The following is a 27,623-nucleotide window of genomic DNA, read 5'->3' as shown; positions in this document are numbered from 1 at the left end:
GTGCTCTAGTTCAAAAATGGTGCTGAAATCCAAACCATGTACAACAGTAGCCATCAAACTCCCACAAGGCTGCCAGCAATATCCTTGTACCTCCTTCTCATCAAATCTTCTCCCAGCTGTACACAGAGACCTCTCCCTCCAGGTATTTTTTCATAAAAGACAGCTACAACCTGTATTCTCATTATCTCTCCCCTTGCCACAAGGAAAGAGTTGTGAGGAGGATTTGAGATATCACAAACATGTGATCCATGACCCACTGTTTGAAAGCAGATGATGCACCTTGGAATAAAGGTGCAAAGAAGGGTTGTAGGTGATGCACCTCTTAGCCACCTCACCTTATCTTTACACAGGAGCACTCTGGCCACAGAGGCTGAGAGGGCCACATCTGAACAACGTGTTCCTCAAGTCCTGCTCCAGTTCTTTTCTGAAATTTGGCTGCTGTGTGCAAAAGAGGAAAGCTGTAATGGGACGTGACTGGTTGGAAGTTGGCCACTTAAAAGCACAAGCTATAAGAGGAGCAGGGCTTAATGATACCTGTATCAGGAATATTAAATAACCACCCTACCAGGGCACTTTGAGGTGAACAATTAAAAAGGGGAATTATAAAAATCAATATTGTGGAATAGACACAAACTTCTCAACCTTCTACAAGATCTTTTGCCAGTGATCTCCTGACCATGAGTGATGACTTGATTGAACCCCTGTGGGCAGCAGACTCTCAGGTTTCCATTTCATGTGGGTATAATCCACCCATGAGGCATCAAAAAACCCTGAGTCATATCTATGAATCAGGGTCACGAACCTCACACATGATGGAAGAGAACAGCAGCTTGGGGTGAGGGAGCTCTACCATCTTGGAAAGCTGGATCCTGAGACTCCTGTCATAAAGAGGCAAGCCCTGAGCACTGCTGAGGTAGAACTGAAACCAATGAACAAAAAATGTGAGCAGTAAGATTGATCCTTCGAATTGAGCAACAGGGAAAAAGACTACGGTGGTAGAAAAATACACCTGAGACCCCTGGGCTGAGGAGGCTGCCTGGGGTCCAACAGATGATCTTCTAAAAATTATAATAAATTAAAAGGTGTCAGGGATAGGATTACTTGTTTTCTTTGTAGAAAAATGATGCTGTTTGTTTTGTAGAATGAAGGGTTTTACGAGGCACTGTCAGATGGCTGAGACACTGAACCAAAGAACAGGGAACCATCCCCAGGGAGAGGCTGGAGCAAGTGGGTCAAACAGGTTCTGAACTGGTACAGGGAGAGGCCAGGAGGGTCTAGAGAGTGGTGTCAGATTAGTCAGAGACATTTAGAGGATGGGTCTCCAGGAGGTCACAACAGGAGCAGAGAGAAGTCTAAGCACAGCATCTGCCTCTGGAACTCTCCCTGGGTTTGCTGTCCCCGGACACAGAAAAGAACAATACTGGTGTCCTCAACAGAAAATCTGCACTCCTGTTAAGTTTGCGTTCCTTGTATATGAGTTTAACCTCCTGTGTTTGTTCCAGGAAGCAAATTTGGAACTAAGCCTGGGACAACGTGTGAGTTTCAGCTCTGGAAGAAGTTAAATAAGAATGAATTCTGGGGTAATTATTCCAGACTCATTCAGAGTCCACCATTTCCATCTGTCTAAATAAGAGATGCAAAAACTTCCAATGTCTTATCAGGGACCCTGACTGAATGCTCAGCTTTGAAACAAACCCCTTACACTCAATGAATTTTGACTGTTCCCAGCTTGAATGTTCCCATACATTTACTTCTGCTTTTTATCAGAATCCATTAGCACTAAGCATATTTATGTTTCAGCTTGGGAAAGTACACAACAGACACACAGTAGCAGATCGTCCTTTTCTTTGTATTCCCAAAGGTCAAGGTTTCTTATATAACTTGGTAAAAAAAGACCTTTTAATCTGTTAAGTTGTTTTCAAGATCCAAACCAGGAAAAAAGCACCCACATTTGTGATGGATTCAGATGCTTTTTGCTAAGCACTTAAGCACCAGCAGTCCTGCATTGATTTATTTTATTGTTTTATTTAGTGAAATGTCTGGATACAGATATACAGAATAACCTTTTTTTTTTCCTCATATTTACTGTGTCGCCTTCCTTGAAATGGGCACTACAAGTGTTTTGATAAATGGACTGAGAGGTTGTCTGGTTACACCACGGTTTCTACTTGTGTCCTTACTGAGATGCTGCTGTGTCCCCTTCTCCAGCAGTGCTGCTCCATGACTCACAGCAGTTCCTTCTGTGCCTCTCAGAACAATAGCTCACAGGGGATACAGGGCCTCAAATGAGCTACAATTTACACCACCCATTTATTTTTACTTCTCCTCCAATGATAGATACTCACTGTCACAAAATGCCAGTTTATGTGAAGATCATAAATCTTCCAGCCCAGACAACTAACTGCAGGCCATTTTAAATATGTGCTTTATAACACTACAATTTGGCTGCTACGGTAAATTAAATCCCTTAAAGCTCATCACAATAAGAACTAACTCTCCTCAAGTATAAAAAATAAAATCAAAACCCAAAGATCCATGAAGCCCACTAACCTGTTAACAGTGAGCAGGAACAGGTGGCTTAGGGAAGATCATAGGAACACAGCAAACATACAATAATTCTTCCTCAAAATGTCCTACAACCCTCCAGTGAGATGAAGTTCAAGCAAATTTCTGTTCTTACTTTCAACCAACCAAGTCTTCAAAAGTGACTGAGATTGCAAACAAATCCCATTTTCATGAACATTAGCTATGTCTCAGTAAAAAGCTCAATTTTTGCATTAGAAAATGAATTTACTATAGTGACAACTTGCAGATCAATGTAAGTCTTAAATGAACATTGGAATTTTTTAAGTGTCTCAGAATTATTCCTTTAGCTCACAACCCTTTAACTTCAGTTCTGATTCCTAAAAAAACACACCTCGGGTACTACTTGCAGCACTATCCCATTTTAGGAGACCAGGGAGACCTCATCCCAGCCTGGAAGGTTGGGAACTGTGCTCATGGAACAGCTGTGTCACAAATACAAAAAACCCCTCCTGCTCCAAATGATATTTAAGAAAACCCCACCAAGACCCCCATCCGAACCGTGCAGTCCAAGGAAAGCCCAGCCCTTTCTTCTGGAAAAGAAGAGTGGGACACGCTGGGCCAGCACAGTACAGGGGGTCTCCAGAAGAGCTTTCCAGCACTGACCTTTTCCCAAAAAGCTGATGAAGATACAAGCTGTGGGAAAGAAATCTCAGAGGTGGAACAGGAAATTCGAGGGGGGGTTGCATATAGGTATTATCCCTAAACTTATTATTTTGGTAGGGAGAATTATTCTTCCAAACCTGCAGTTCTTACCTCACTCAGTGGGAAATATTAAGAACCAAACTCTTTTCAAGCAAGGTCTGGTGTATTTATCTACTCTGGATGCCCTTCCCACGTACCTTAAGGACTTTATTATTTATTTATCACATAATACAGTTCATTTTAGAGATTTATTTTCCTTTTTCACCATTAGCTAAGTGTGCCTTCTATATCAGTGAAGGCCACTATCAACAATAGTATCACCTCCAGGTTCAATAAATCTTCTGCAGTACCCCTGAGCTTGGAAGCAGATTTACATTGTACGGGATATGTGTTCACACACTATTTTAAACATATTTTTAAACATCTGAATAACTAAATGGGTAAATCCTGAGAACCTTACCCGGTGTTTATTCAGCCCTTACTTACTGAGACAAACTCCCAAGGACAGAGTAAACAGTGAGAGGGGACCTCAGGCCTTCACCCACAGCTATAAACAATGAACTCAGCACAAACTGTGATTCCCAGCTGACACTGGGAGAGAAGCAGCACTTAATGCTGCTCCCCATTTTGCTTCCAGAATGATTATATGAGGAGAGATTTAGTTTCTCCCTAATGAAACGTGGCCCATCTAAGATCTTCTCCCATGCACAGCTGGAACAGCAACAAGAAACTTAGATGAAGAACTACTGATTCATGAGATGATGAATACTATTGGAAATGGAGGGGGGGGGAAAAAGGTCTCAGTGAGAGGCATAAAGCCCAAATACTGAAGAAATTTGCCTGACTGGGGGAACTGGTGCTGTTAAGAAGAGTAAATACCATTGCATCTATACCCCCTTGGACCATGAAGCCCTTAATACCCAGCACTCTCACAGCCCCCCTCCCATTAGAAAATGCCTGTGTGCACAGCTTCAGTTTCGTGCTCATATTGCAAGTGGGTAAGCTAAGGAAAGGCAATAATCTGACAGACTCGTATAGCAAACCAGCTCACTGAACAGTATCTGGGATTTTGACCCAAATTTTCACACTCCTCATTGCAAATACGGCTAATTTGAAAAATTTAAATCTAACAGAAAATTCTTGGGTTTTATACAATTACTGTACTCCCTTGAAAATTCCATTCAGATGTTTCAAGGCCCAGAAGAAACCTAACAAATGACCAAGAAATCCCTTATCATACCCTATTTCATTTATATTTTAGTTATTATTTTACAGTTATTGTAAGAAAAGGAGCACATATTGGTTCCTTTTTGTTCACCATGAGAACAACAGAGAGCAAACAGGCTGTTCAATAAATTCATGCCTACTCCAAAATTCAAGATAGACAAAGAATCTGGAAGGGTCATTCATTATACATATCTATGCTTGTAATCTGAGAAAAATCTCCTATCCAGCTCTCCTTGGAACAGAACACTCCAGGAAGACACTTGGGTTTGCTCCAGATTTTGGGCTTCAGGCTAATACATCCTCCTGGGTCTAGAGAGTGATCAGGTTTGGTTATCTGCAGACTTGATAAGAGTGTTGTACCTGTCAGATCTGATACCATCACTTTGAAGAATACAGAAAAGGAAAACCAAAAATCTTCTGTTACAATGAAAGGCCGCCGCTGCTGCTGGACTTTCCTGAACAAAAATGGGAATATTGATATATTGACAGCAAATCAAAATTTAGTTGCTTTGTCCTGTCCCCTACAATGGAATGATGCTGTTATGTGAAGATTAATGAAGGAAGACAAATTTATAACTTCCACAGAATCACATAATCCAGAATACAATTCCTTCCTACAACAGAAGCAGCAAAATCCCCCAAACACTATTAAAATATTCAGCTGTTACAGTTAGGATATAAAGGTGTAACGTGCCAGACTCAAGGGCTAGATCTGGTAACAGGTAACCTTCAATACCACACTGCTTTAAGCAGAGAGGCCCAAATTAGGCAGACCAAAACTTCCAGCAGCCAGACCAGATAAATCTTAGTCGTGTCAACATAAGTATGTGAAAAGCTCAGTCTCCCTTTCTCAGTCTTTCTAAGGCAAAACACAGGGAAGGGAGTGAGGAACAGGAGAAGAGCCCTGTTAACAGTCCTGGAAAAAGCCCAACATAAGGCTTTATATCCACTGTGTTTGTATGAAAAACAATAGAAAATTCAAGGAGGCAGAAAACAGATCTCTGGTTTCCACATTGTTTATCATATAGTGCAATATACTCTTGTCTGTGGTGTGCAAATGCTGTCACTTCAGAACACAAAGGAAATACACACATACAAGCCAACATTTCCAGCAATCATACACTCCCAAAGTACTGGATAGGGCAGTTTGTAAAAGTAGCAATTAAAGGAATGGTAATTAAAATCATACTTAACTATGAAGTGCCTCAGTCTACCATCTAACAAAATTGGAAGAACATTCCTACTGTCTTACCCCTTCACTGTTACAAAAACCCCCAAGACCATCAAAGAGAAGACACTGCAGAAAGAATCATAAAAACATGGAATTCTGGAATGATTTGGGTTGCAAGGGAGATTTAAGCTCATCACCACCGCCTGCCATGGGCAGGGACACCTTCCACTATCCTAGGTTTCTCCAAGCCCCTTCCACCCTGGCCTTGGACACTTCCAGGGATGGGGCAGCCACAACTTCTCTGGGTAAGTATTCTAAAGCCTCAGTATCCTAAATCTGACACCCTAATCCATGGTTCTGTGTCACATGGGGCAGTTTGCAGGTAACCACAGTGTGTTGGAATTTTCAAAGCAAGTGTTTTCACTGATGCCAGTGAGATGTCTCTGGAAAATCAGCCTTCATGGAGTCTCCAAGCAGAGTACTTTCCAAAGCATTCCCTCTGTCCACATCTATCCTTTGAGTCTTTGAACCCAAACAATCTGTTCACAAAAGGGAAGGGGAGTTGGATGTACAGTTTTCTGGGAACGTTACTAAGCTTTATCTAGTTTATGTACAATAGAGATTAAATTGCTTTCACATACATTGCCCTGCACAGGTTGATTACCAGGAGAGCACTGGGGTGCAAATCTTTGATGTCTCTGAACAGGCACACACTAAATAGGAACGTCCCATTCTCCCTGTCACCAAGACATACCTGAGCTTTGAATTATGTCAGGCCAGGAACAAAGGAATCTTGCTCATAACAAAAACTTTTAATAACTCGCTGAGAAAGCCTCCCTTTCATCTCTGCCAAGCTTTAGGAAAGGCTGGGAGGCAAGCAGAAATAAACATTGTACAGACTCACCACTGCTGGCTCTAATGTAAACTCTCCAACTTCCTATTTACATTTCAAGATCTTAAGCTTTGTGGTTTACTAGTTCTGCAAGTAAGTGCTTTGGGTTTTGGAGGCTGCCTGCACATGATCTCCCACCACTACTGAAGTCTTCCTAGCTTTTATTAATATAATAAGGAGGTCAGAAAAGCAACGATCTTTTATATGCCCTGCTAGCAAAAATATTTTACTTCTTGCCTTTTAAAAACAAAACAAAGCAAGCAAAGCATACAAGGGTAAATTAATGCCAGCAAAGGGGATATTACAGTTGTGTTTGTTTCTTTTTGAAACTGAGGATGCAAGAACATGGAACGAGACAGTTTCATTTAAAAAAGGGTGTGGAGGAGTTCTTTGAGGGACAAGTAAAAGAAGGTGGCAATTTTATGGATATATAACCCTTCTAAGGCCATGAGCTGAAAAGGCATCTAAATAGGCTCTGTGACCTTTTCTTCATAAGGCTAAATCTGTGTACACTAAGAACCTGCAACAAGAGTCGTGAAGTCAGTGTGGTTTTCATTTCATGTAGCCGTCCCTCAATGTAAAACATCTTCATTAGCTGGGAAGTCAGCACTGTGACTGCTGCCAAATGCAATACAGAAGAGAGCAGGACTCAACTGAACGAGGACAGAGCGAGGGAGAGGTTCCTGAGACAGTCATTTCTCCCATTCGAAAGACACTGGCTCTGTGACTCACGTGCAGAACAGGCCTTACAGAACACAAGAATATTAAAAAATCAAGAGGGCAGGCACTTATCAATTTCCTAAAGCTCACACAGATCATTTCACAAACATGCCCAGGCTGCCCCAGCTTCACTAGGTTTGCTTTTGTTTTTATTTTTTCCCTCCCGCATTCCTCCCCCTCCTCCCTGCTCGCCTGACCCTCCCACACCCAGCCTCTTTCCCCTGGTCAAGAGAAGGACAAATTGCTGCCTCTGCTAAGCCCTGGGTCACAGCCAGTTGGCACCGGGATGTGCTGCCCTGGGCTGCTGGCCCTGTCCCCCCGGAGACTGCACGTTCCATGTGAGGGATGCGTGTCCTGCGGGAGGGAGGCGTGCGAGGCTGGAGTGCTCCGACCCGCTCTCCAAACACACACTGCCCGGTGCCATCCCACTGGATCAAACGGAGCTGGCAAAGCAACTACCAGCCCACTTAGCCCCTGCAAGCTTTTCTCTCATCACAGATGATTTCCAGCAGCTGAGGAGTCCCTGTGCAGTGATTACTCAAAGTCTGCTGCTTTAACAACGTGGCATGTTCTGAAGAGGAGACTCTCGTATCAGAGCCAAAATACACTGAATGCACTTGCTGGTCTGGCTCCCACCGAGATTAGAGATCAGGCTCTGAGAACACTTTGAGCCAGCATGTCTCTGCAGTCTCCTCTCCAGGATGTACTGCAAAGGACACGTACTGTGCATGCTTTGGGGGTGGAAACGTGCTTTACACTCTATTTGTGTGAACAAAGCTGGCAGCTCAGGCGGATATTGTGGAGCAAAGAAGCTCTATTGTGTTTGCCAGTCATCACGAGAATCAAATGAGCAAATTTAGAATAAGCAAAATGGGCTGAAGTTCCTTTAGCAAAAAGCACTCAAAGGCTGGTCAGGCTTAGTGAAAGAGAGTATGGGATATTCTTCCTGAAATTATAAATAGTAAACACTTGGACAGCAAAGTGATCTGCCCATTTTGCTATTTGTGTAGTTGCTCTGTCTTTTAGAACATACAGTAAATCTAAAAAGATAGAAGATAAATTACTCGTCCCTCTCCAATTTAAAAAATGACTAAATTATACACTTCAAACCACATATACAATATCACCTGGGGAAAAAAGAACTGTGCACCAAGCCAGGTGAGTCCATTCCCAATGTCAAGAGTTAGAGAAATAACAAAAACAGATGCAAAAGAGACTACACCTAAACTTGAAAAGGTTCCCTGATAATCCCCAAAAAGAAGTGTTGAGAGCTGATAAAGAAGGAATGACTAAAGAAGAACACAGACCACATCCCCAGATGAAGACAGAAAAAAATATCAGAGACTCTGGATAGGAAGTAGCACAAACCTTCTGTATTTGGGACTCAAAATACCATCAAATTCAGACACTGCCCCCCCCCCTCAGTAAGCTGAAAATAGGCCAGACAGTGTTCCCATTGGAAGATGGTCCTGCTAATTCCTTCAGCTGTGAATCACAAAAGGTTTTAGAGTAAGAACAACAAATATTTTCATGATGCTACAACTGTTCCGGGACAAGTACACAGCAGAACACTGTTCTCTAACTGAGATTCACCACAAAATAGACACAAAAGAGAAGATGGGGTGCTGCAAAAGAAAATCCCAGTTTTCTCTTCTTTGATATGCCTGGATCCTGTAGCTCTGTGTGCACATTCTCCTTGTCCCGCATGAAGGTCCCAGTCTGGGTTGGAAGGGACCTTTAAGGGGCCATCTCGTTCCACTGCCTGCCATGGACAGGGACACCTTCCACTAGCCCAGGTTGCTCCAAGCCCTGTCCAACCTGGCCTTGGTCACTTCCAGGGATGGGGCAGCCACAGCTTCTCTGGGTAACCTGTGCCAGGGCCTCACCACTCTCACTGTAAAAAATTTCTTCCTAAGATCTAGTCTAAATCAACCCTCTTTTGGTTTAAAACCTGACAGAAGCAGCAGTACTGCCAGATTACTTGCCACAAGGAATACTGGAAAATTTCTGTGTCCAAGTCCCCTGTCACACTGCTTGTCCCTGTTACTTTTCAGCTTTTGCTAACTTGCATCTGAGAGTTAACTCAATTCTTGGTGGTCTTACACATCTATAAAAGGGCAAACACGCCTGCGTTCAGGGCTGGGATATGGGAATACAGATACCTGAGCCTGAAATCCTCCTGATCACATCAAGGTTTCAGAAGCAAAAAAAAATTTTGAAACATTTAAAACATCCCATAAAACCCTAGGACACTGGCATTTTTCTAGGGAAACCAATTACCTTATTCCAAAAAGTTAGGGCATGTCTCTTAGACCCTTGCAAACTATGAGTTAGGAGTGACATGTGAGCTCCTATTTCAGGGCCTCGAACCTGCTGCTATTTTGCCGGGAAAAACTACTCACACATTTTGTGCAGTCGCTAGGGCTGCACAGGGAAAGGCTAAAAAGTTCCAAAGCTAAGTGTGGGTGCTGGAGCCCAGAGACCCTGTCTGCAAAGCATAATGGAAGCAGGCCATTCGGAAAAGTCATCTGTGAGTGTCCATCACTGGAGTGGAATACCCGTGGATCAAACCTGCAGGGATGAATCCCAGCCCCAAACCAAGGGACAAGGACAAGTGCAAGGACAGCTTATTTGCCATTCCACATGCAAATTCTGTCCATGACTTTTGCTAGGGCAAGGGAGGCAGCAGAGAATCATGTAAAATGAATAACTGTCCAAAAATATTCAGAAGACCATCTTTTCATTTCTTTTTCCTCATGGATAATGATGAGCCTTGAGGTGGCAGTGATTTTGAGCAACTAACAACTCAGACCTGGACTGGGATCAATAACCTAATTACAACATGCATTTTGCTGCTTTCATGAGCTATTCAAGTATCTCAAAGAAACACAAAATTCTTCGTGTGTGTGTGTGTGTGTGATTACCCCAAACTGTCAGTGGTTAATTCCAAAAGCGTATCCTCACTTAAAAATGGTAGTTGTACCACAAATTAAACTATTATAGCCATGAGTAAAATTAGGTTCCACATTTGTACTTTCTAAAATATCAAAGGTATGGTTAGTAAAGTCTTTTGTTTAAGATCTCTAGAGTCCTGGAGGTAACGAAAACTGGGTCAAGGAGTAGTTTCTCTCAAAGTTTAAAGTAAATGCTGTGTTCAAGCAATACCTGCTCCTGTGACTCATGGAGCATTTGGTGTAGAGAATGGAACTACTGTAGCAACACACACACCCCAACAGCAGTACCACTGCCCTCACAAAAAAGAAGGAAGGGGGGGAAAGAAAGGCATAGCAGATGATTTTGAACAGTTTCCTGTTACGGTCCCTTGAAAGAAATCCAGCCGTACTTTCTCCCTGCTTTCTGTTTGCTGAATTTCTCCTGACAGTTGGCTCCTTCATTTGCCAGAACCACAACAAAGGACGGCCTTGAGTTTCCACACAGGCCATTTTCTCCCTCTCTCCTCTCTGATCATCTCACAAAGGTATTATTGTTGCTGGTTCACTGGGGCTCAGTGCACCTGAGGCACATCAAAGGCACTTTTTAGTGCCCGCCTGACCACACAGGTCTCTCTCCCACTGCATTAAATTAAACTCGATGATTAATCTCTGTTGCCCTGAGGGTCCCCTGGTGCACACAGAGAGAGAAAATATATATTTCTATCAAAACACAAGTATAATATACTTTCATTTTATAGCCCTAATTAAAAAAAGGAACAGCTAATTTCAGCCAAATGCAGCTGCATATAGGTCTCATTAAAACACAAATACAACTGCTCTGTGTGCTGTACATTCACTTCATGCAGCCTGTGCAGGTAATAGATAAAAGAACAGTAAACCAAAGTCCTTTCACAGATTGAATCCAGAGAAGTTTAGAACTTACTTATTGTCTGGTGGCTACAGATTGTTATACCTCTGTGCAGATGAGTGAAGGAAGGCAGTTAAGGAAATGATTATAAAATGCTGAGTAGTTACATTTAAATAAAGATCCACTTAAATCTAGCCAAAAACTGCACAAGCATCTATTCCTGAGTTTGCATTGAAGTGATTAAGAGCCTTAAAAGGTTCTAACTTGTGCAGTCTGTGTTTGACTTCGGGGTTGCTTTAATGACAGAAAATTGCCATGGACTTTCTCAAGTCCCTTTTGTTCTATTAGCATATTTAATGGAGCCACATCTCTCATGGTTGTGGAGTATGAACACAAAAAGTGCTGTGGAACTGTCAATGCTGATGTGCCATGCTCTAGTCTGGGAAGCAAAATAATCTATACTTGTGAAGTGGGTCTAGTTAGAACTTACTAATATACAAATATTAAAAATTAATAAATAACCACATACATGTGCTCCTACAGGGCTGGTTGTCCTAAAGGAATAAGCTGGAGCCAGGTGGCCCATTGCCAGCTACTCAAGGCTGCCCTTAGACCTTTGGGGGAAACTGTCTGCGAGCTCCTCAGCTCATTTCAGTCCAGTATTATGTCTCTATTAACTCAACTAATTTTAACAATTTAAACTAACTCAGCTAAATGAAACAGGTTAGGAAGAGTTCACTCAAACAGCTTCTACTGAAAGGGCAGAAACCTCCAGCAAAAAACCTGGAAGTAATGAAAGTAGTGGCAGGCTCAAAGGGTGACTCCTTCCCCCAGGGCTGGTATCTGCAGGTGCCCCACCTGCCCTGTGACAGACACAGAGGTACCAGTGGAATTTTTCAGAGATAGAGCAAGTCAAAAGTGATGGAGTTTGAGGTTTGAAACTTTTGCTTAGGAAGGACCCTAAATATATTCCAGTTTGCCTACAGGATTTAAGCTCTTGTTCAATGCTCTGCTTCACAATAGTGGGATTATTCACGTCTTTAAATTCAATCATGTGCTAAAATGCTTTGCAGAACGACAATCCATGTGACAAGATCACCATTTATTCATGCTCAAGATCACCATGGATTCACACTGTCACTACAGAGACAACTTAACTTACTGTTATGCCTGATGTTTTATTATCAGCCTCCTTTCTTTGTCTCTCCTGCCGCTTTCTCCATGAAGCATGTTAGTCCTCTCTAACACCTCTAGCACTCCCCGTGCCATTTGCTCCTTTTGGAAAAATCCAAGTTATAATCAGTCTAAATTTAAGACCAAAATGAGTTTTAAATAAAAAATGTGGCAGAAAAGGGTACTTATCTAAATGGAATGCTCTCAGACTCATACATTTTAAAACGGCATAAATTTCAAAAGCAGACACTAAATTTTAATTGCAATCTCAGAGAAAGCTTTTGTATTAATTCACTGAGAAAAATTAGCAACGTGAAAACTGCTTATTGGGGGTTTTCCTTCTTTTTAGTCATGATAAGTATCATACTTCTATACATCATGGCAATTTTCAGAGGAAGAAGGATTTATATTGATTCAGGGAAGAGGTGGGGGAGAAGGGCTGTGACTGAAGACGTGCACTCCTTCTCCAAAGCCACTATTCTGCAACACATTAGTGACAGGCTTGTCACAGATAACTCAGGCTCAGAGTCTTTGGCTCAGATTTCAGGCTGCTCTTTAAGCCACTCTGGCATCGTGGTTTTTACTTTCCATGTCATTTTTCAGTATTGATTTCTACTACTATTAAAGTTCTTGCCTAATAGCAAATGCACGGTAATTTATAATTAATATCTGAGGGAAAAGATAGAGTTACCAGAAAAAATTCAAGGGAAAGGAACTGGGTGAGAAGGACAAAGGTCACTTTTCCCTTCAAAAACATAAGTTAGTATATTCTGCACAATTTAGGACACACAACCTACCCCCATGTGGCACGAAGATGTTCCACAGATCATTGCAACTCGGGATGTAATCGGCTGGTTCTCACATGGCAGGTTATGTCCTTTCACATCTGCTCCAATTACTCCTATTAAAATAAAATTAAAATTCTCTTTTAAAGAACAAGCCACCCCTCACCAAACAGAGCTCTTCTGCACACAAATGACTGCTAAATAATCTGACACAACTGCCACAAATCAAGAAAGTCTACTTAGTCAATAAAGAAAATTATTTTATCCATCAGATTAAAATTTTTATTCCAGATACAAGGACACAAGATGATTTCTTCTGTGTCCATGTTTATCATCATGATTTTTCAGTGTTATTTTGCCTATAACCTGACTATATTCTCTTAGGTAGCACACTGACATGCAGAGTAAAGAGTGCCCTGCTGTAATGGCAGGCTGCAGATGTGTTTATTTGTTCACAGTTTATCATGCACATCCCAGATGATGTGTTTTGTCAGGGGATGAGTTGGAGAAAGGGGTAACTTGGCAGGAGACTGGAAGGCTGCCAGCTTTGTTGTCTTCACTGCTGCTGCTCTTCTGTCCGTGTCAAACCATCTAAAGGGAGATTATTCCTTCCCTTAGAGGAACTGAGCTTGGCTCTGAGGAGCCTCTGCGTGCAGGAGAGGATAGGACAGAGGACAAACTCAGCAACGCTCGGGCTGCAGCAGAAAATATACCCAGGAGATGCCAGAGAGGTGCCAGGCAAACCTACGGCCAAGCCTCAGACACATCACATCCTGCTTGATTCACTCCATGGGAGGTTACAGTGGGAATCCCGGCCTCTCCTCCTCCTCTCCCAGGCTGCATTCTTGCACCACGTTGTGCTGCACCCAGAAAAATGCAGCAGCCCAACAAATAACATTCTCTTAGTTGTCTTTTTTCCTCTTGAATATCACTTTTCAACTGGCAAACTGGTCACCAGACTGCTCATTGCATCTGCATCTGCAGCTGCAATGCTCAGTCTGGATACCAGTTTGCCAATCCTGCCAAAAAAACCCCTTTCCCCTCACTGTAGAAGGATCATGAAAGCATTTGCTGGACACTGTGAAGGATGCCAAGTGCTGTGGCTGGTTCATATCCTATATTTCATTAACACCTTCTTGTTTAGGTCACCACTGCAACATTCTGTTATCAAATCAGTCTGTTGGGGTTTGTCTTACTTTGAGTGCCATGGTTATCCTGGTATTATCATGGTTGGAAGTCATCTAAATAATCAGAAAATTAAGGGGCTAAAATTTTACAGTCTTCAATAATCATAGGAATCATAATCTGTCCTTATGCCCCTTTATCCTTTAATTATGTGATTGCACAGCTGTCATGCAGACAGTCAGGAACAAGAGAAAGCTAAAAGTAAGGCTTCTACCTCATATGCTTTATTTTTCACTGCTCCAACATGACATGTATGAGTTCATTTTGGATAGAGTTGTCTACAAGGCAATTTCCTGTACTAAGCAACACTGTATTAGAATTTCTAAAGGAGCTAAAAATATTGTTCACACTTGAGAGGGACCAAATCTACGAAACTGAATTGTTAACACATGTCATAAATGCATTTTCATAAACAATACAAAATTAAGGACTCCATGTTTAGATATTTTTTAATCTCTAAGAAAATATACATTCTGCAAAACAGGCATTCTGGGCCTTTTTGGAGTTTTTGAGGGTAGCTTTACTAGTGTTTAGAGTCACAAGAGTCTTCCTATTCATGATTAATTGAAGTCAGAGAGCAAACGAGTCCAGAACATTTTCATAACAATGAAAGTTTTGATATTTTATTAGTTAAAAATAATGTAATGGCTGTTTTAAGTCACTTTCACCTCTAACTTAGTTGGAATTTTTCATAGTCCAAGAGCGACTCAACATCTTTTGAAGTATCTTAAGAGACACTAAGAACGAGAAATCTGTGCACCCCACAAAACATAAGCAAGATTTTTAGGAAAGTAGGCAATGTTTAGCATGTGCACTTCTGGATCTGCTCCACGGTGACAAGGTATTTTAGATACTGTATAATAAATTACCTACTTTTGTTGAAACAATGTTGATGTCTTTTGAAAAGGTACAATGTAAACAGTACTTTTATAAGGCCAGTCCCAAAGCCTGGCCTCCCATACTCACATTTTTATCTGTACACTTTTAAATTGGTACAGTACATCCAAATGTAAGACATAACTACTCAGCTCTTGGATTTTTACTTTTCCATAAAAGGTATCAGATGGACCAATTCAGGAGTCACACATGACCTCCACAAACACAAATACTAAAAAATTATCTGTACCTTATTTTACTCAAAACTTTGAAGCCTTTATAAACTTCAGGAGCTGAAGTTTGCCCAACAAAACTGCACTTTATATCCAGCCAAAAGTAGATGTGAACTGCATCAAAAATTATTAACACTGAAGACAAGATGTCCATCATGTCATTCTGGTTTAGCCTGCAGGACACCAAAGAGCCCTTTTCATTACTCTGCTGTTATAAACTATTTTTAAAACAACCAGCAGAATGTGTTCACAAATAAGAAGAATGACACCCACTGGATGTTGTTGTCCCCCAGACTAACCTAATGCCTACTACTCTACAGGTCATATCCTTCCAACAAATTGTAAACCTCAGTATTTCAATACAGAACACAGAAGGGTTAAGAACTAAAACATACATCAGTGCCTTTCCTAAACAGATGTTTTACATCAACTACAAGATATATTTATTTCCAGTATTTTCACATTTTACTTCACTGTTTCAAATATCTCTTCTCTCTTTTCTTCTGTGCTCTTTTAATCATTATTAAAAGATTAATATGATTTAGTGCATTGCCATCCTTGGTGTCTTTTAACCAAAACAGTTTCATTTCCTCATTATATTATCTTTCTTCTCCTTTTTGCTTTCCTGCTTTACCTTCAGGAATTTCAGCTCTGTATTCTACACAGTGCAGGTAAAACTCAACTTGAAAAATATTTAAATTTCTTGTTCTCAACAGCTATGGATGAAGGATTTATATTCAGCATTTCAGATGTGCAGCCACACTGTTTATTCTCTTTACATACATTTGCACTCTACAGTTCTCCTTTTTCTCCTGTTGTCACTTCTGTTATCAAAATCTTTTCATTTTTACTGCCTTTTCTACTAGTTTCCCTACCTATTTATGATCCTTCCCAGACTGAAGGATGAGTTCCACCTTCAACCTTTCTCTTGTCCCAGACCGTACTGAGCTATCCTGTGATCACCACGTGGGTTCTCCCGCTGCCTTCCTGACTCTTCCCTCTGTGATTCCCCTCTCCCTCTCTAACAACAACCTGGATGTTGTGTTTTCCTTCCCCTGGCAATCATTTCAGTAGTCTGCTCATGTTTGTGGCGCCATCTGGGAAAACATATTTGGATAAACAGGACTAGCATAAGCAGACTGTCTCAATCCACCGACGCCCTTCTCTGAGGGCTGTCAGTAGTTATGTATTTCTAATGTTAGAGTTTCTTTACAGAAGTCTATAAAAAAAGGAACGGACAGTTGCTCTCTATTCTTCTTTAAATTCAATTAACTGATTTCAACACATGAAACTTTCTGTGCTCTGGATCCAGTACTCACATCATGACGCCAATTAAACAAGGTCCCTCCACTGCCACATTTTCAGGTGCTCTGTGACAACCCAGTTTTGCAGCAAGTTCATTATTTCAGGTCAGTTTATTATTACACCCTTTTCCAAGAACACAGAACTGCCAAGGCACACAGTTTAACACATTTTTATGCAGTTGGGATAATAATTGACACAAACAGATTTTTAAGTCAGTCACAACTGTAGGGGCACAACACACCTACAACTATGACCCCAAAGCTCAGTCCTCCTTTTTGCACATAGATCTATGTCTAATCCCTCTGAGGTGGTAAGAAAAGCAATCTGCATGATTACTAAACCTCATCAGAAACAGTGATCAGAAGCAAAGTAAAGGGATTTAAACATTTTAAAGGTTCCAGACTCCAGCTTCTAGAAGAACAAATGAGACTTAAAACAGCACAAAATATTTGAAACAAAACTGGTATTTTAGCAGATAATCATATTTCAGTTCAACCTAGAGAAAAATCCTCTGATGAGCAATAGACTTCCATTGAAAAATACTGTTTCAATAACACTGTAACTTCCTGAGGTAAGACTTTTTTCTAAACAATCAAACTAAATAACCTCAATTTCCTGCTGAAAAAGTTACACTGAATCTCTTTGTTATTGACTGCATTAAGATAAGGCTAAACTACATAGTAAGAAAATGAAGGCACTGAACCTACCAAATACATTTACCATAGTTGAAACTGGGCACATCAGAATAGGATGTTGGAAAAGAAACAAAGTCTAAGCATCAGGCCTTAAAGCCTTGAAGCATGAATCACTTCTAAAACTAAGGAGAAAGACGAACTGTGAACAAGCCTCAGATATGAGGCTTCTCCCTCAGAATGTTACTTTTTTATTTTTCTTGCCTATCCCCAAAGTTTTGAGCAATAGAAGATGCAAACTCTCAGCATGTTGGCATTCCAATAGAATGGTATCTGGGCTCTGGAATTCAAAGTGGAACTAGCAGAAGTTACTGGGATACATATGAATACAAACCCAAGAACTGGGAAATTCAGCTGAAAAGACAAATAACAGTGATAGCTCCTTTCTATAAACAGACATACAATATTAGCAGTTATTGGGACGACTTTATTTTTTTTAAGAATAGCATCAGTTGGATAAAAACAGGCTGTGAGAAAAACAGCTTTCTAAGGTTAATTCAGTACATTCCCATCTCCAAGAATAGTAAACACATGAGTGAGTACCTAGTCCTCCAGCATGTGCATCAATGAGAGATGCTGCCACTGCAATCCCTTCGGGGAGACCCAGCTCTTTGGCAGCTTCTGGCGTTAGACCTTTTCCAACGGCCTCTCCAGGAGACAAGACGTGGTTTCCTGGGCAGACACAAGAAAAACCAAACACCTGTCAATTTACTAAACAGAAAAACCAACGTGTATGTTATTACAAGAACTCCCTTCCTCTCCCTCAAGTCAGCCTGGGATTCATAAAACAAAGAAGTGCATCAAAGAACTCAGTGGGATGGAGAAGGATCTTTCATTATCTGTCTGTACATTAAACACAACCAGGCTGGATCAGGCTGTCCCATAGCGATTTAGAAGTTCAAAAGCATTCAATGTCCTATCTTGCCACAGAGAAAGATTTCAGCACAAGCAATTAAATTCTGCTTGGCATCTTTCCAGGAGATATGAAATGCAGAAATCCCAGATTCCTGGGGCAGTTGCTGCCTGGGCTGCCTGAGCCACCACTCTCTGGGAATGGGAGGGAGACTCGGCTCAGTCCATGCTCACAAATGAACACTGCACCTGTTGCACAAGGAACAGGCCAATTTTTTTTCCATTGCCATCCCTTCCAGCAGTTACTACTAGGAATAATGTGGCTATAGCAACAGAAACTGTGAAAAAGAAACTGGCTTAAGCAGCAAATTCCTCCTGTTGCAGCTGTATTTCCTCACAGACTTAAATAATGTCTTTTTGAGCCTTCCCTGGCCTTGTGCAGCATGAAGAAGGCGGGGAACACAACCCCTCCCTCCCAGCCCTGTCACTGGGGAGCCCAGGGGCAGGTCCTGCCTGCATTTCCCTCCACTGCCATAACACTCATCCAGTTCTGTCTCGTGAAAAGAGACTGTTCTAATAATTAAATCACGGTGATAGAGGCTGCTCAGACTTTAGAAGAACAAATCTAGATTCATTAAACTATCAGAATTTAAGGACATCCCCGAGAGCCTCCTCTCAGGTTGCTGATAACCCCAGCCAGTGAGACCAACAGCTCCTGGGAATGTACACACTCCACTATTTATCTAAAGGTTTGGGGGTGGGAGGCAGAGAAAAGCTCAGTGGGAGCTCCCAGAGATTTCCCTGCCAGTGCCAGGGCTTTTAGTACATTATTTGTAGTGTTTACTAAATTCAACACATCTGGGCAGACTTGGCAGAACTCCTTTTTAAAATACAATCCTATTTTCAGGGTCAATTCTATTGTGAATGTTACACCTAAAGCATATTCTGATGTTTAGAAAGGACACAACAATCCTCCACAACAGGCATTAATTAAGAGGAATAGCACATTGTAACATATCAGGAACACACTAATGCCCATGAGCGTGAACTTCTAGAAATGCAGTTATACTGCCTGTTGGATGAAAAGATTATGGTATTAAATTCACAGGCCTTCAGTTTTTCATATCACTTCGCTGTAAATGATGTTGGTTCTTCAGTTTAAGGATTCACATTCCCCTTCTGCCTACTTCCTGAGGAATGCAGTGTATGGAGCACTTTGGGATCCCACAGCACACACAACTTCATGGTATGAAGTTCATTTCTCCAAGAATTTCTATTCTGTTGACAGTCACACACCACTGAGCCTGAAATTCCAGGCTGAATCTCACACTGGAAATTTAAAACAAGTCTATATAGCCCGAATTTTTGTACTTGACTTTGGTTTATATTCAAATATTGGGGGCAATAACCAAACTTCACCATTAAGCTTATACAGAAGGATGTGATGACATTACATGACCTCCTCACAGGAAAAAATGTCTGTATTTTATCAATTTTATACTTCATTAATTACTTATTGTAAAATCAAAACATCGTGCTATCTTTTTCAAAAGGTGTATCTTTTGCATTTTTTCCCAATAATTCAGAGTGCAGGATGTTTCTCTTTAAGAGAATTCTGTATTATCTTTATGGGTTTTTTTTAAGACATTGGAGAAAAATACCAGTAAACCAAAGCTGTTTGCCTCTCCTGACATACAAAGACCCTGCAGGTGGGAGGAAGTTCAAAAGAGTTCATGCAGCTAAACCCACATCTTTTTCTTCAGAATCAGTTGCCTGACCTGAAAGCACACAAACATGATGTATATACAGCATGAGATGAAGTTAACTTGAAATAAAACCTCTTTCCAGGCACTCCATTCCATGGTTGACTTGTTTATATCAGTCATACTAGTCAAACATTTCAGTGTCTAATTACTACACTCCATTTTAGAGATCAGGGCTACTATCACACAAAATCTTTTCCTAGCAGCTTCTCAATTACTGTATTTCTAGTTAATAAGCAGTGAGGGAGCCATTTCAGAGATAAAGATAATCCTCTCTTCTACAGCAGCAGAAGAAATGAGCCTATAGATTCCTTTGGTACTGGTTTTATATCAGAATGACCAGCAGAATGACTGCTATCTCACATGGCAATGAAGTGTGTGAGAACGTGCAGGGATGGCCTTCTTGAAGATGCAGCATAATCATCTTGTATTTTGAACAAAATAATTAATACTAGAGTCTGTCCCACATGTTTGAGGAGTCAAAGTACACCTGAACTGACTTGACTGAAAGCACTTCCCAGCAGTCAGAAGTCACCCACGACAGGGATTGCAAAGGGGAGTCTCCTGGGTCACACGACAGCCAGGGAGTGTGGAAAAGAGGTGCTGGAAGATGGGTGCACAAGGAGAGGATTCTGACTCTGTCCCTCTACTTCATACTTCAGCTTTAGAGATCAATGCAAGCTCTGCTACACCCATACAATGTGTTCACAAGGAGCTTTGTAAAAGGGAAGGAGCAAGATCTGCCTAGCCACTCTTTTGGCATCACGGAATTTGCCTCTCCACTTACACAAGTGGGAAAAAGTATGTGGAACGGACACTGAACCACATGGGTAGAGACCTGGGAAGGGAATTATAATTCTCATGGTTTAATCTTCACTGAAAAACTAGAAAACTCAGCTAAGCATCAGTATTAGAATCTGTAAATGTAAAGTTATTAAATGATAAAACATACAAAAAGTAACCAGTGAGGAGCCACAATTAAAAGTGAAGTGTTTGAAACTGCATTCCAGTACCAGACTGGGAGAGAGGGAACAGATTCTTACTTGAGCAAAACACAGCAGCTTTAGAAATCAAGGGACAGATACTACAAACATAAAGGTATTGTACAGCTACACACCAGCAATTCAGAGCAGGTGCTGCCACCCCTAAATCCAACCTGTCAGGGGAAAAAGAAGCTGTGGGAGAGGAAGGGAGGGAAGTGAGAGCTGCCTGCACAGAGCCGGGCAGTGAGAGCAGGGCAGGAGGCTGCATAAAGGAGGCACTGAAAGGCCCGAAACTCCTCAAGGCTCCTGCCAAAGTAAATGTATCGAGTCCTTTGTTTACAGTAGTCTCCTGTGCAAGTCATTTACCTTTGCTATAATGACTTCCAAAATTAGACCTAACCAAACAAACCCATAGAGGCTGAAGCTGGAGGACTTTCTGTTTCACATTCGTGCAGCTGTCTCACTAATGCAATGCCTTAATCCACAACCTTTCATTTGGGACGAGACAGGCTATTTCCAGTCACTTTTTTCCCCTGTAAAGCAGTGAGTTTACAAAAGGAAAAAGCTGTCTGAATCTTTTCCTCCTCTTTTATCCTTCTTCGAAGACTTGTATTAGAACTTGCTATGATCAAGCTTTGCTTCAAGAATTTCTGTGCTACCAAGGAGCCTCTACCTTTTTAGGTGGTTCCCACAGGAACCAGCTATTTACAAAACACAACACACAAGGCAGATAATGTATCTTCAGTCAACTTTAGTGATCAAAATACACTGTACTGGCTTACTAATATTTAACAGAATGAGGTACTTTAGGATGTAGCCCTTTTTAAAACAACAAAGCCAAGCCCAGCAGGGGCCCAGCTGACTGAGCTGTGATACACTCACCCAAACAGCTTTTCATCTACCACACAGAACAGGGCTGCACTTCACATGCACTTATATTTGGCTGTGTAAGTGCTTAAAAATTCAAAAGGAATAAAATCCAAGGGAGACATCTCTGTTATTCACTAACTTGACACAAGCAAACTTGAATTTGGGTATATCAATTCCTTTCTGAAATCCCAGCAGCCTCAGAAAGAAACCCAGCTGGATGGTACATCCCATCCCCATTTCATAGCCTCCCAAACTGGACAAGCTAAATGCCTTCTGGTTTAAAAGACCATCCAAAAACCAGATATGCTGTTAAATAAGGGATATAGAACATGCACTGAAGAAGTTATCTAGTTAAACAAAAAGGTGCTAAATAAGCACCAATGGAAACAGGATCTCAGTAAAAAGAAGCACCGCCCATTCAGATGGATCTTGTTAATAGGCAATGTAAGGGATTTTCCCCTTTGATGTTTTGTTCATTACAAAGCATGGAGACAAACTCCAATTTTTGTATTTTATAATAATCTCACAATGCCAAGAGTCTACAAATAATATAAGTAATATACATCATCCCAATCCTATCTCATACACAACACATGGTCAAACATCCCTCTCAGTTACATACAATACTCACATTTAACTGAGATGTATATGGCTGCTTTTCTAGAATTTTTAATCCAGTTGAATAGCCAAAATAGTGCTAAGATCAAAGGAAGCAGGATAATGATGCAGACTATAAAACTATAATACTGATTTTTTCTTAGGACTGAATGCATGGTGGATAAAGGATGTAGAAACAATGAGATCTGGGGCTTTTTTAACCTGCAAATACCCTCCACAAAATTTCCTGGTTGGTGGTTAAAGACTTTAGCATTTGCACTGAGGAAAATCAAACCAAAATGTGATATTATAGGCTAGGTAACATAAAAGTGAGAAAAACAGTTGGTTAAACAAAACCACTTTAGCTTTCTTCAGATCAAAATCCATCTCTGTCTACAAGAGCTGCCACAGGAGCTTGAGGCAATCTACTTTGGGTCCTTTCCATCCCAGTGTCCCACACAGCCAGTGCCTTTGGCTGAACTACATCTCCACCTAATGTGTAAGTAGTTCAGGCAGACATATTAAGCTGCTAAATATTGGCAAAATCAAGCAACCTGTGTGCAGGCAGGTCCTGGCTGATTAAGCTGAACAGTAAATTGGTCAGCAGACCATTGGTGCCGACTTCAACACAGGCTGCTTCCCTTCTCGGCCCAAGGAAAGAGAGCTGCTCCATGGATAAATGACAAGCTTTCCTGGTTAAAGGTCAAAAGAAAAAGAAAAGGAAGCATTCTGCATCACTGGATCATTAGACACGTCATGGTGGCCGGGAGTGAGTTTTCTTCCCCGGATTTCAGTGAACCAGTGCAGAACAAACATCTCCCGCAGTGCCCGGTTCACTGCTCACTGCTGACAGGCCTCTGGGTACACGGCACATACATTTGATGTCTTACTCAAGGTGTACAATATGTACTTGGATGTCTTACTAAGTATCTAGTTGCAATGTATTCGCATCCAAACTCAGCTACCTGACCTTGTTATTTGTTGCAAACTAATTTCAGTAAGCTGATAATTTACATTTCTGGCACTTTAGAGCACAATATTCCTCAGAGTTTCTCTAAATACAACGATTATCAATGCAAATGACAGGACTACTGATATAATTTCAGAGATGTTTTGGTTTGGTACAGTACACTAAGATTGTACAGGTATTTTAGCTTGTATTAATTACAGATTATTACCTAAAAGAACTTTTTTTACTGGATATTTTTTAATAATTCACATAATAAAACTCCTCTTCAAAGAAATAATTAGCCCTTTTTCAGAACTGAAAGAAATGACAGACCAAAAATAACCTTATCAGTTACTGAAAGAACACTTTTAAATCTCCCAGCCAAGCTTCTTCCCCACCACATTCACACAGTATCCAGCTCTAACATCCGTACTGAGAAGATACTGATGCACTGTGAAGGGTTCAGAAATGAGTCAGGCCAGCAATTACTAGGATTGAGAAGTCTGACAGTTTGCCCAAGTGTTTTGGGGAGAAATCTCAAGCAGCTCAGCATTTTTGTGGAACACAGAAAATTTCAGTTTGTGCAGGTCAAGTGTGCCCCTCCGTCTGCCAGGCAGGAGGACGAAGTCAACCTTCAGATGAAAAATAAAGTGTGTTCTTTAATTAATTCATTCATTTTGAGACATGACAGCAACTAACAATCAACAACCTGTAAGCCTGAAGTGGGCTCTCCATCACAGGAAATTATAAAATCAAGATTGGTTCTAAGATACACTTCAAGCTACTTCAACATTAATTTTAAGGAGTCCAACTGCCTCTGACTTGGAGGAAGTCAGCAAATTGAAATAGCCCTTCTGGTTTTGTGAATCCTGACTCATAAAGCAGACAGCATTGTTTTAAAAGTTATCTCAGCGAGAGGCTGAAGCCAAAAAAAAGAAGATGAAGAACAAACCGAGCCCAGGGGGAGGAAGAAAAGAAGGTAAAAAGAAGGTAAAAAGAAGGTAAAAAGAAGAAATGACCCAGCATGATTCTGAGAAATGTCTTTTTTTTCTTTCCTTTTTTTTAAGAACTGTATGAAAAATAAGAAAAAGGATGATATCTCAGAAATTTGAATAGTAAACAATCACAACAGGCTCAAAGTTTCTACAACATTTAAAAACATAAATTCAAAGAAAAAGCTCCTAGTTTTCATACCAGAAAGTTCACAAGTCCCTGGTGTTGCCAGAGTAGAAGAAAATGTGATTCCCCAGACAGGCAGAGTCTGAGGCCAGAACTCTACAAGTGGACAGCAGGAAATTTCTGAACTATTATTCTTTGAAAGACCTAAACTTCTACCATGAGTTGTCTAAGCTATGACAGATGAAAAGACAGCACACTTCTTGCAGCAGAGAGGAGGCAGAAGTGGAGAGGAACCACCTGCCAGCAGGACTCAACCTGATGATAAGCAGAGTGAATGATGGTCCCTTTCCCAGCGGAAGAGGAATGGGAAATGTCACCCAGGAAATGCTGTGAAGAAACTTAAGCCACCCGAGTTCAGCCTTTTAAGAACAGTTACTGGAAAGAGGAAGAATATCCCAGACTAGACAGCAAAGAGAAGGCTTGGAGGTGGTGGGGGCAGATCTTATCCGTGTGTATATCAACATCTGGCGGGAGGGAGGGAGCAAAGGTGATGCAGCAAGACCCTTCTCAGAGGCACCCAGTGACACTACAACTGGTGACACACAAACTGAAATACAGGAAACTGCACTTAAACCAAATGAAAATGTTTTGATTGGGGAAAAGAGGTCAAGACACTGGAACAGGTTGCCTGGGCAGATTTTGGAGTCTCCATGACTGGAAATACCCAAAACTCAACTGGACACAGCCCTGAACAACCCGCTGCAGCCAACCTTCCTTTGAGCAGGGGGAAGGGGACTAGATAATTTCAAGATGGCCCTTCTAACCTCAACTATTCATGTGACTCAGTGACCTCAAGATGGAAAAAATATAAAATAAAATAAAAATCACTGGAATGTGTATCTTTTCTGAGAAAAATTCCTTTTAACTTCTTACGGCTGAATTATGTATTACAAAATAATGCCTGAAGCTCTGAGGAAGGAGAGACCCAAAAACCTCTTTGCACTGGGCCAGTTTCAGCTCCTTTACAGTTGCTACAGCTCTTGGACAGATTGGAATGAGAGGAGGCCAGAAAAATGTTAGCATATTTGGAACACTCTTCACTTGTAAAGTCCATGGATTTTGACAGCATGTAAGTGTAAATATCCTCTGATTCATCCTTTCAATTTTGTTTGAAATTGTAATGTGTTGTAATTTACTGGGGAGAGCAAAAGACCAAAGAAAGACAGATAAAGGTATCTCATACTTAAGAGAATCCCTTTACCTAATATTCTTTACTATTTGCAGAGTATTTTAAAGCTTCTTGCTGCAATCCAGGTTTATGAAGATCTGGCAGCTACAATCTGTCCTGAAAAAAAAAAAAAAGATCATCCTTTTCTCTCAGCCTTCAAGGAAATCCCTCATATACTCCAGAGCATCTGGCATCAAAGGCCTTGGAAGAGATAGAAAACTGGCAGAACAAATGGATTGGCCATTCCCTTCACAGCTGCTGCAGCATTAAGTTAATACTTATTTAATTCTCTCATCCCAGACTCAATCTCCCATTTTCAGCCTAAATGCAAATAAATAACAGGACTTTTAAGTATTAAAACTGACCACTTCTGACAAAACACAAAACCTAAGCAGACTCTATTTAAGTGTAAAAAGTGAGATATACAGTACCATTATTAGCTTTGTATATGGAAGGAGACAGTGGGACATGCAGGAATATAACTATTCCTATAAATAACATGTTTTCCGTATTATCAATTTATTAATAATTACTACAAATGAAAGAGCATTAGAAAAGAACATCTAGTCTCCCAGTTATATAGATCCTTCTTTTCAGGACATTCAAAAGTGTCCAGGAACACGGAAATACCAAGCCTGCAGTCCCCAAACTCCTGGAATTAAGGGAAGAGTTACAGTTGCAAAGTGCTGGGGCTGTAAAGTAAATCCCAACTAGCTCAGTAACACCGATTCTGCAGTACCTGCAATGCTCAACATCTTCGACCCAAAAAAGAGCCGGTATAAAATATTACCATTCCATAAAAAAAATCATTATTTGATCCCTTAAGTAGCCCCTGAAGTAGAAGGCTGTGGTGAAAATTTATCAGGCATTTTCCTCCAAATGGAATGTACGCTCCAATACCCAAAGAGGTCTATAGGACATGAAATTTTAACAGAATTGTTAATGTCTTTCTAGGTTTTATAATACCACAAAGAGATACTCATCATGTGCTTCCACGACAGCAGATAAATGCTAATGCCTGTAGCACACAACACTTTCAGAGTGGTTTTGAACAAAAGTCATCTTCTACTCCTGTTGGGTAAATTAATGGGATCAATAAATTTTGTAGTATCTCCACATAAGACACTTTACCTTCACAAACTTAATCAGTAAATTCACAATGTACAGAAGGGACCACAAACAACTTGTGTGGATTCCCTGAAAGGCTGGTCTGCTCTGAGAAACATGAAAAGTCAAAGGCCTGGGGATTTTCAGATGTGAACCCATGCCTTGATGTGGGAAAGGTTTGTGGAAGATCCTAAAGGTCAGATGTGAGGCTCTCCCTTATCAACAAGGTCATATGTTAAGTGAAACTGAAACCAGGAGGAGTGTACTCCCTGGAACCACAAGCACCACTCTGATTACAGTAAATATATTTTCAAAGGGAAAGAAGTTTAAAAAGTGATGTTTAAAAGTGTATTTATCAGCATAAAGAAATATGTCCACTAAAGGAGTTGTTCTCAGGTAATATCCATAAGTATTTCCAATGGCATGAAATTTAAAGCTACTTCCAAAAAACAAATCTAGTTGTAACTCTTGATCTATAGTTGCCTCTGATTGGAAACAGTAATGATTTCGCTAGAGAGTAAAAAAAAAAGAAGTCTTTTCTGCCTCTTTTAAACTGGAAAACTCTGTATTTACTTTTGTTACAGTAAGAAATTTTTGCTAATTTTATCTTGGGACATTTTGCTTTGGTTAGAAAGAAATGATGATTCAAAGCCTGCTAATCATTTAGGAGAGATACATGAGAAAAATGCCATTATCTCTCTTTGCAAGGGGAACGTGCAGGCACTAAAATACATCCTTGTATTTGAGCTAAACAAACCTTGAGCAGACAGACACGGACTTAGACGAGCTTGAGAACAGAAAAGGAAATTCCACTAGAATGACTTCAGACTTGTCAGGTTTTTGGTTTTGTTTTCATTTTAGGAGGAG

General features: G+C 40.8%; 1 protein-coding gene across 16 annotated transcripts in view; it reads right to left on the bottom strand.

Moving 5' to 3' along the window:
• FGGY (FGGY carbohydrate kinase domain containing) overlaps positions 1–27,623 on the bottom strand; it is a 148,919-nt gene that overhangs the window by 69,367 nt on the left and 51,929 nt on the right. For 15 of the 16 annotated variants that reach the window (XR_001873239.1, XR_001873240.1, XM_017805485.1 and 12 more), the window contains exons 7-8: positions 17,832–17,960; positions 13,010–13,113 (exon numbers count right to left, since the gene is read on the bottom strand). Coding sequence is in view for 14 of the 16 variants with exons in the window: in XM_017805485.1 (XP_017660974.1) it covers positions 13,010–13,113; positions 17,832–17,960 (233 nt within the window). In the remaining 2 variants the exon portion in view is untranslated. The remainder of the gene's footprint in view (positions 1–13,009; positions 13,114–17,831; positions 17,961–27,623) is intronic. The other variant, XM_017805486.1, reaches the window with a different exon arrangement.

This window comes from Lepidothrix coronata, unplaced genomic scaffold (genome assembly GCF_001604755.1).
Source record: "Lepidothrix coronata isolate B3197 unplaced genomic scaffold, Lepidothrix_coronata-1.0 Scaffold12, whole genome shotgun sequence".
NCBI classification, from domain to species: domain Eukaryota; kingdom Metazoa; phylum Chordata; class Aves; order Passeriformes; family Pipridae; genus Lepidothrix; species Lepidothrix coronata.
The sequence above is the reverse complement of the archived record's forward strand: the minus strand, read 5'-3'. Positions and strand labels throughout refer to the sequence as shown.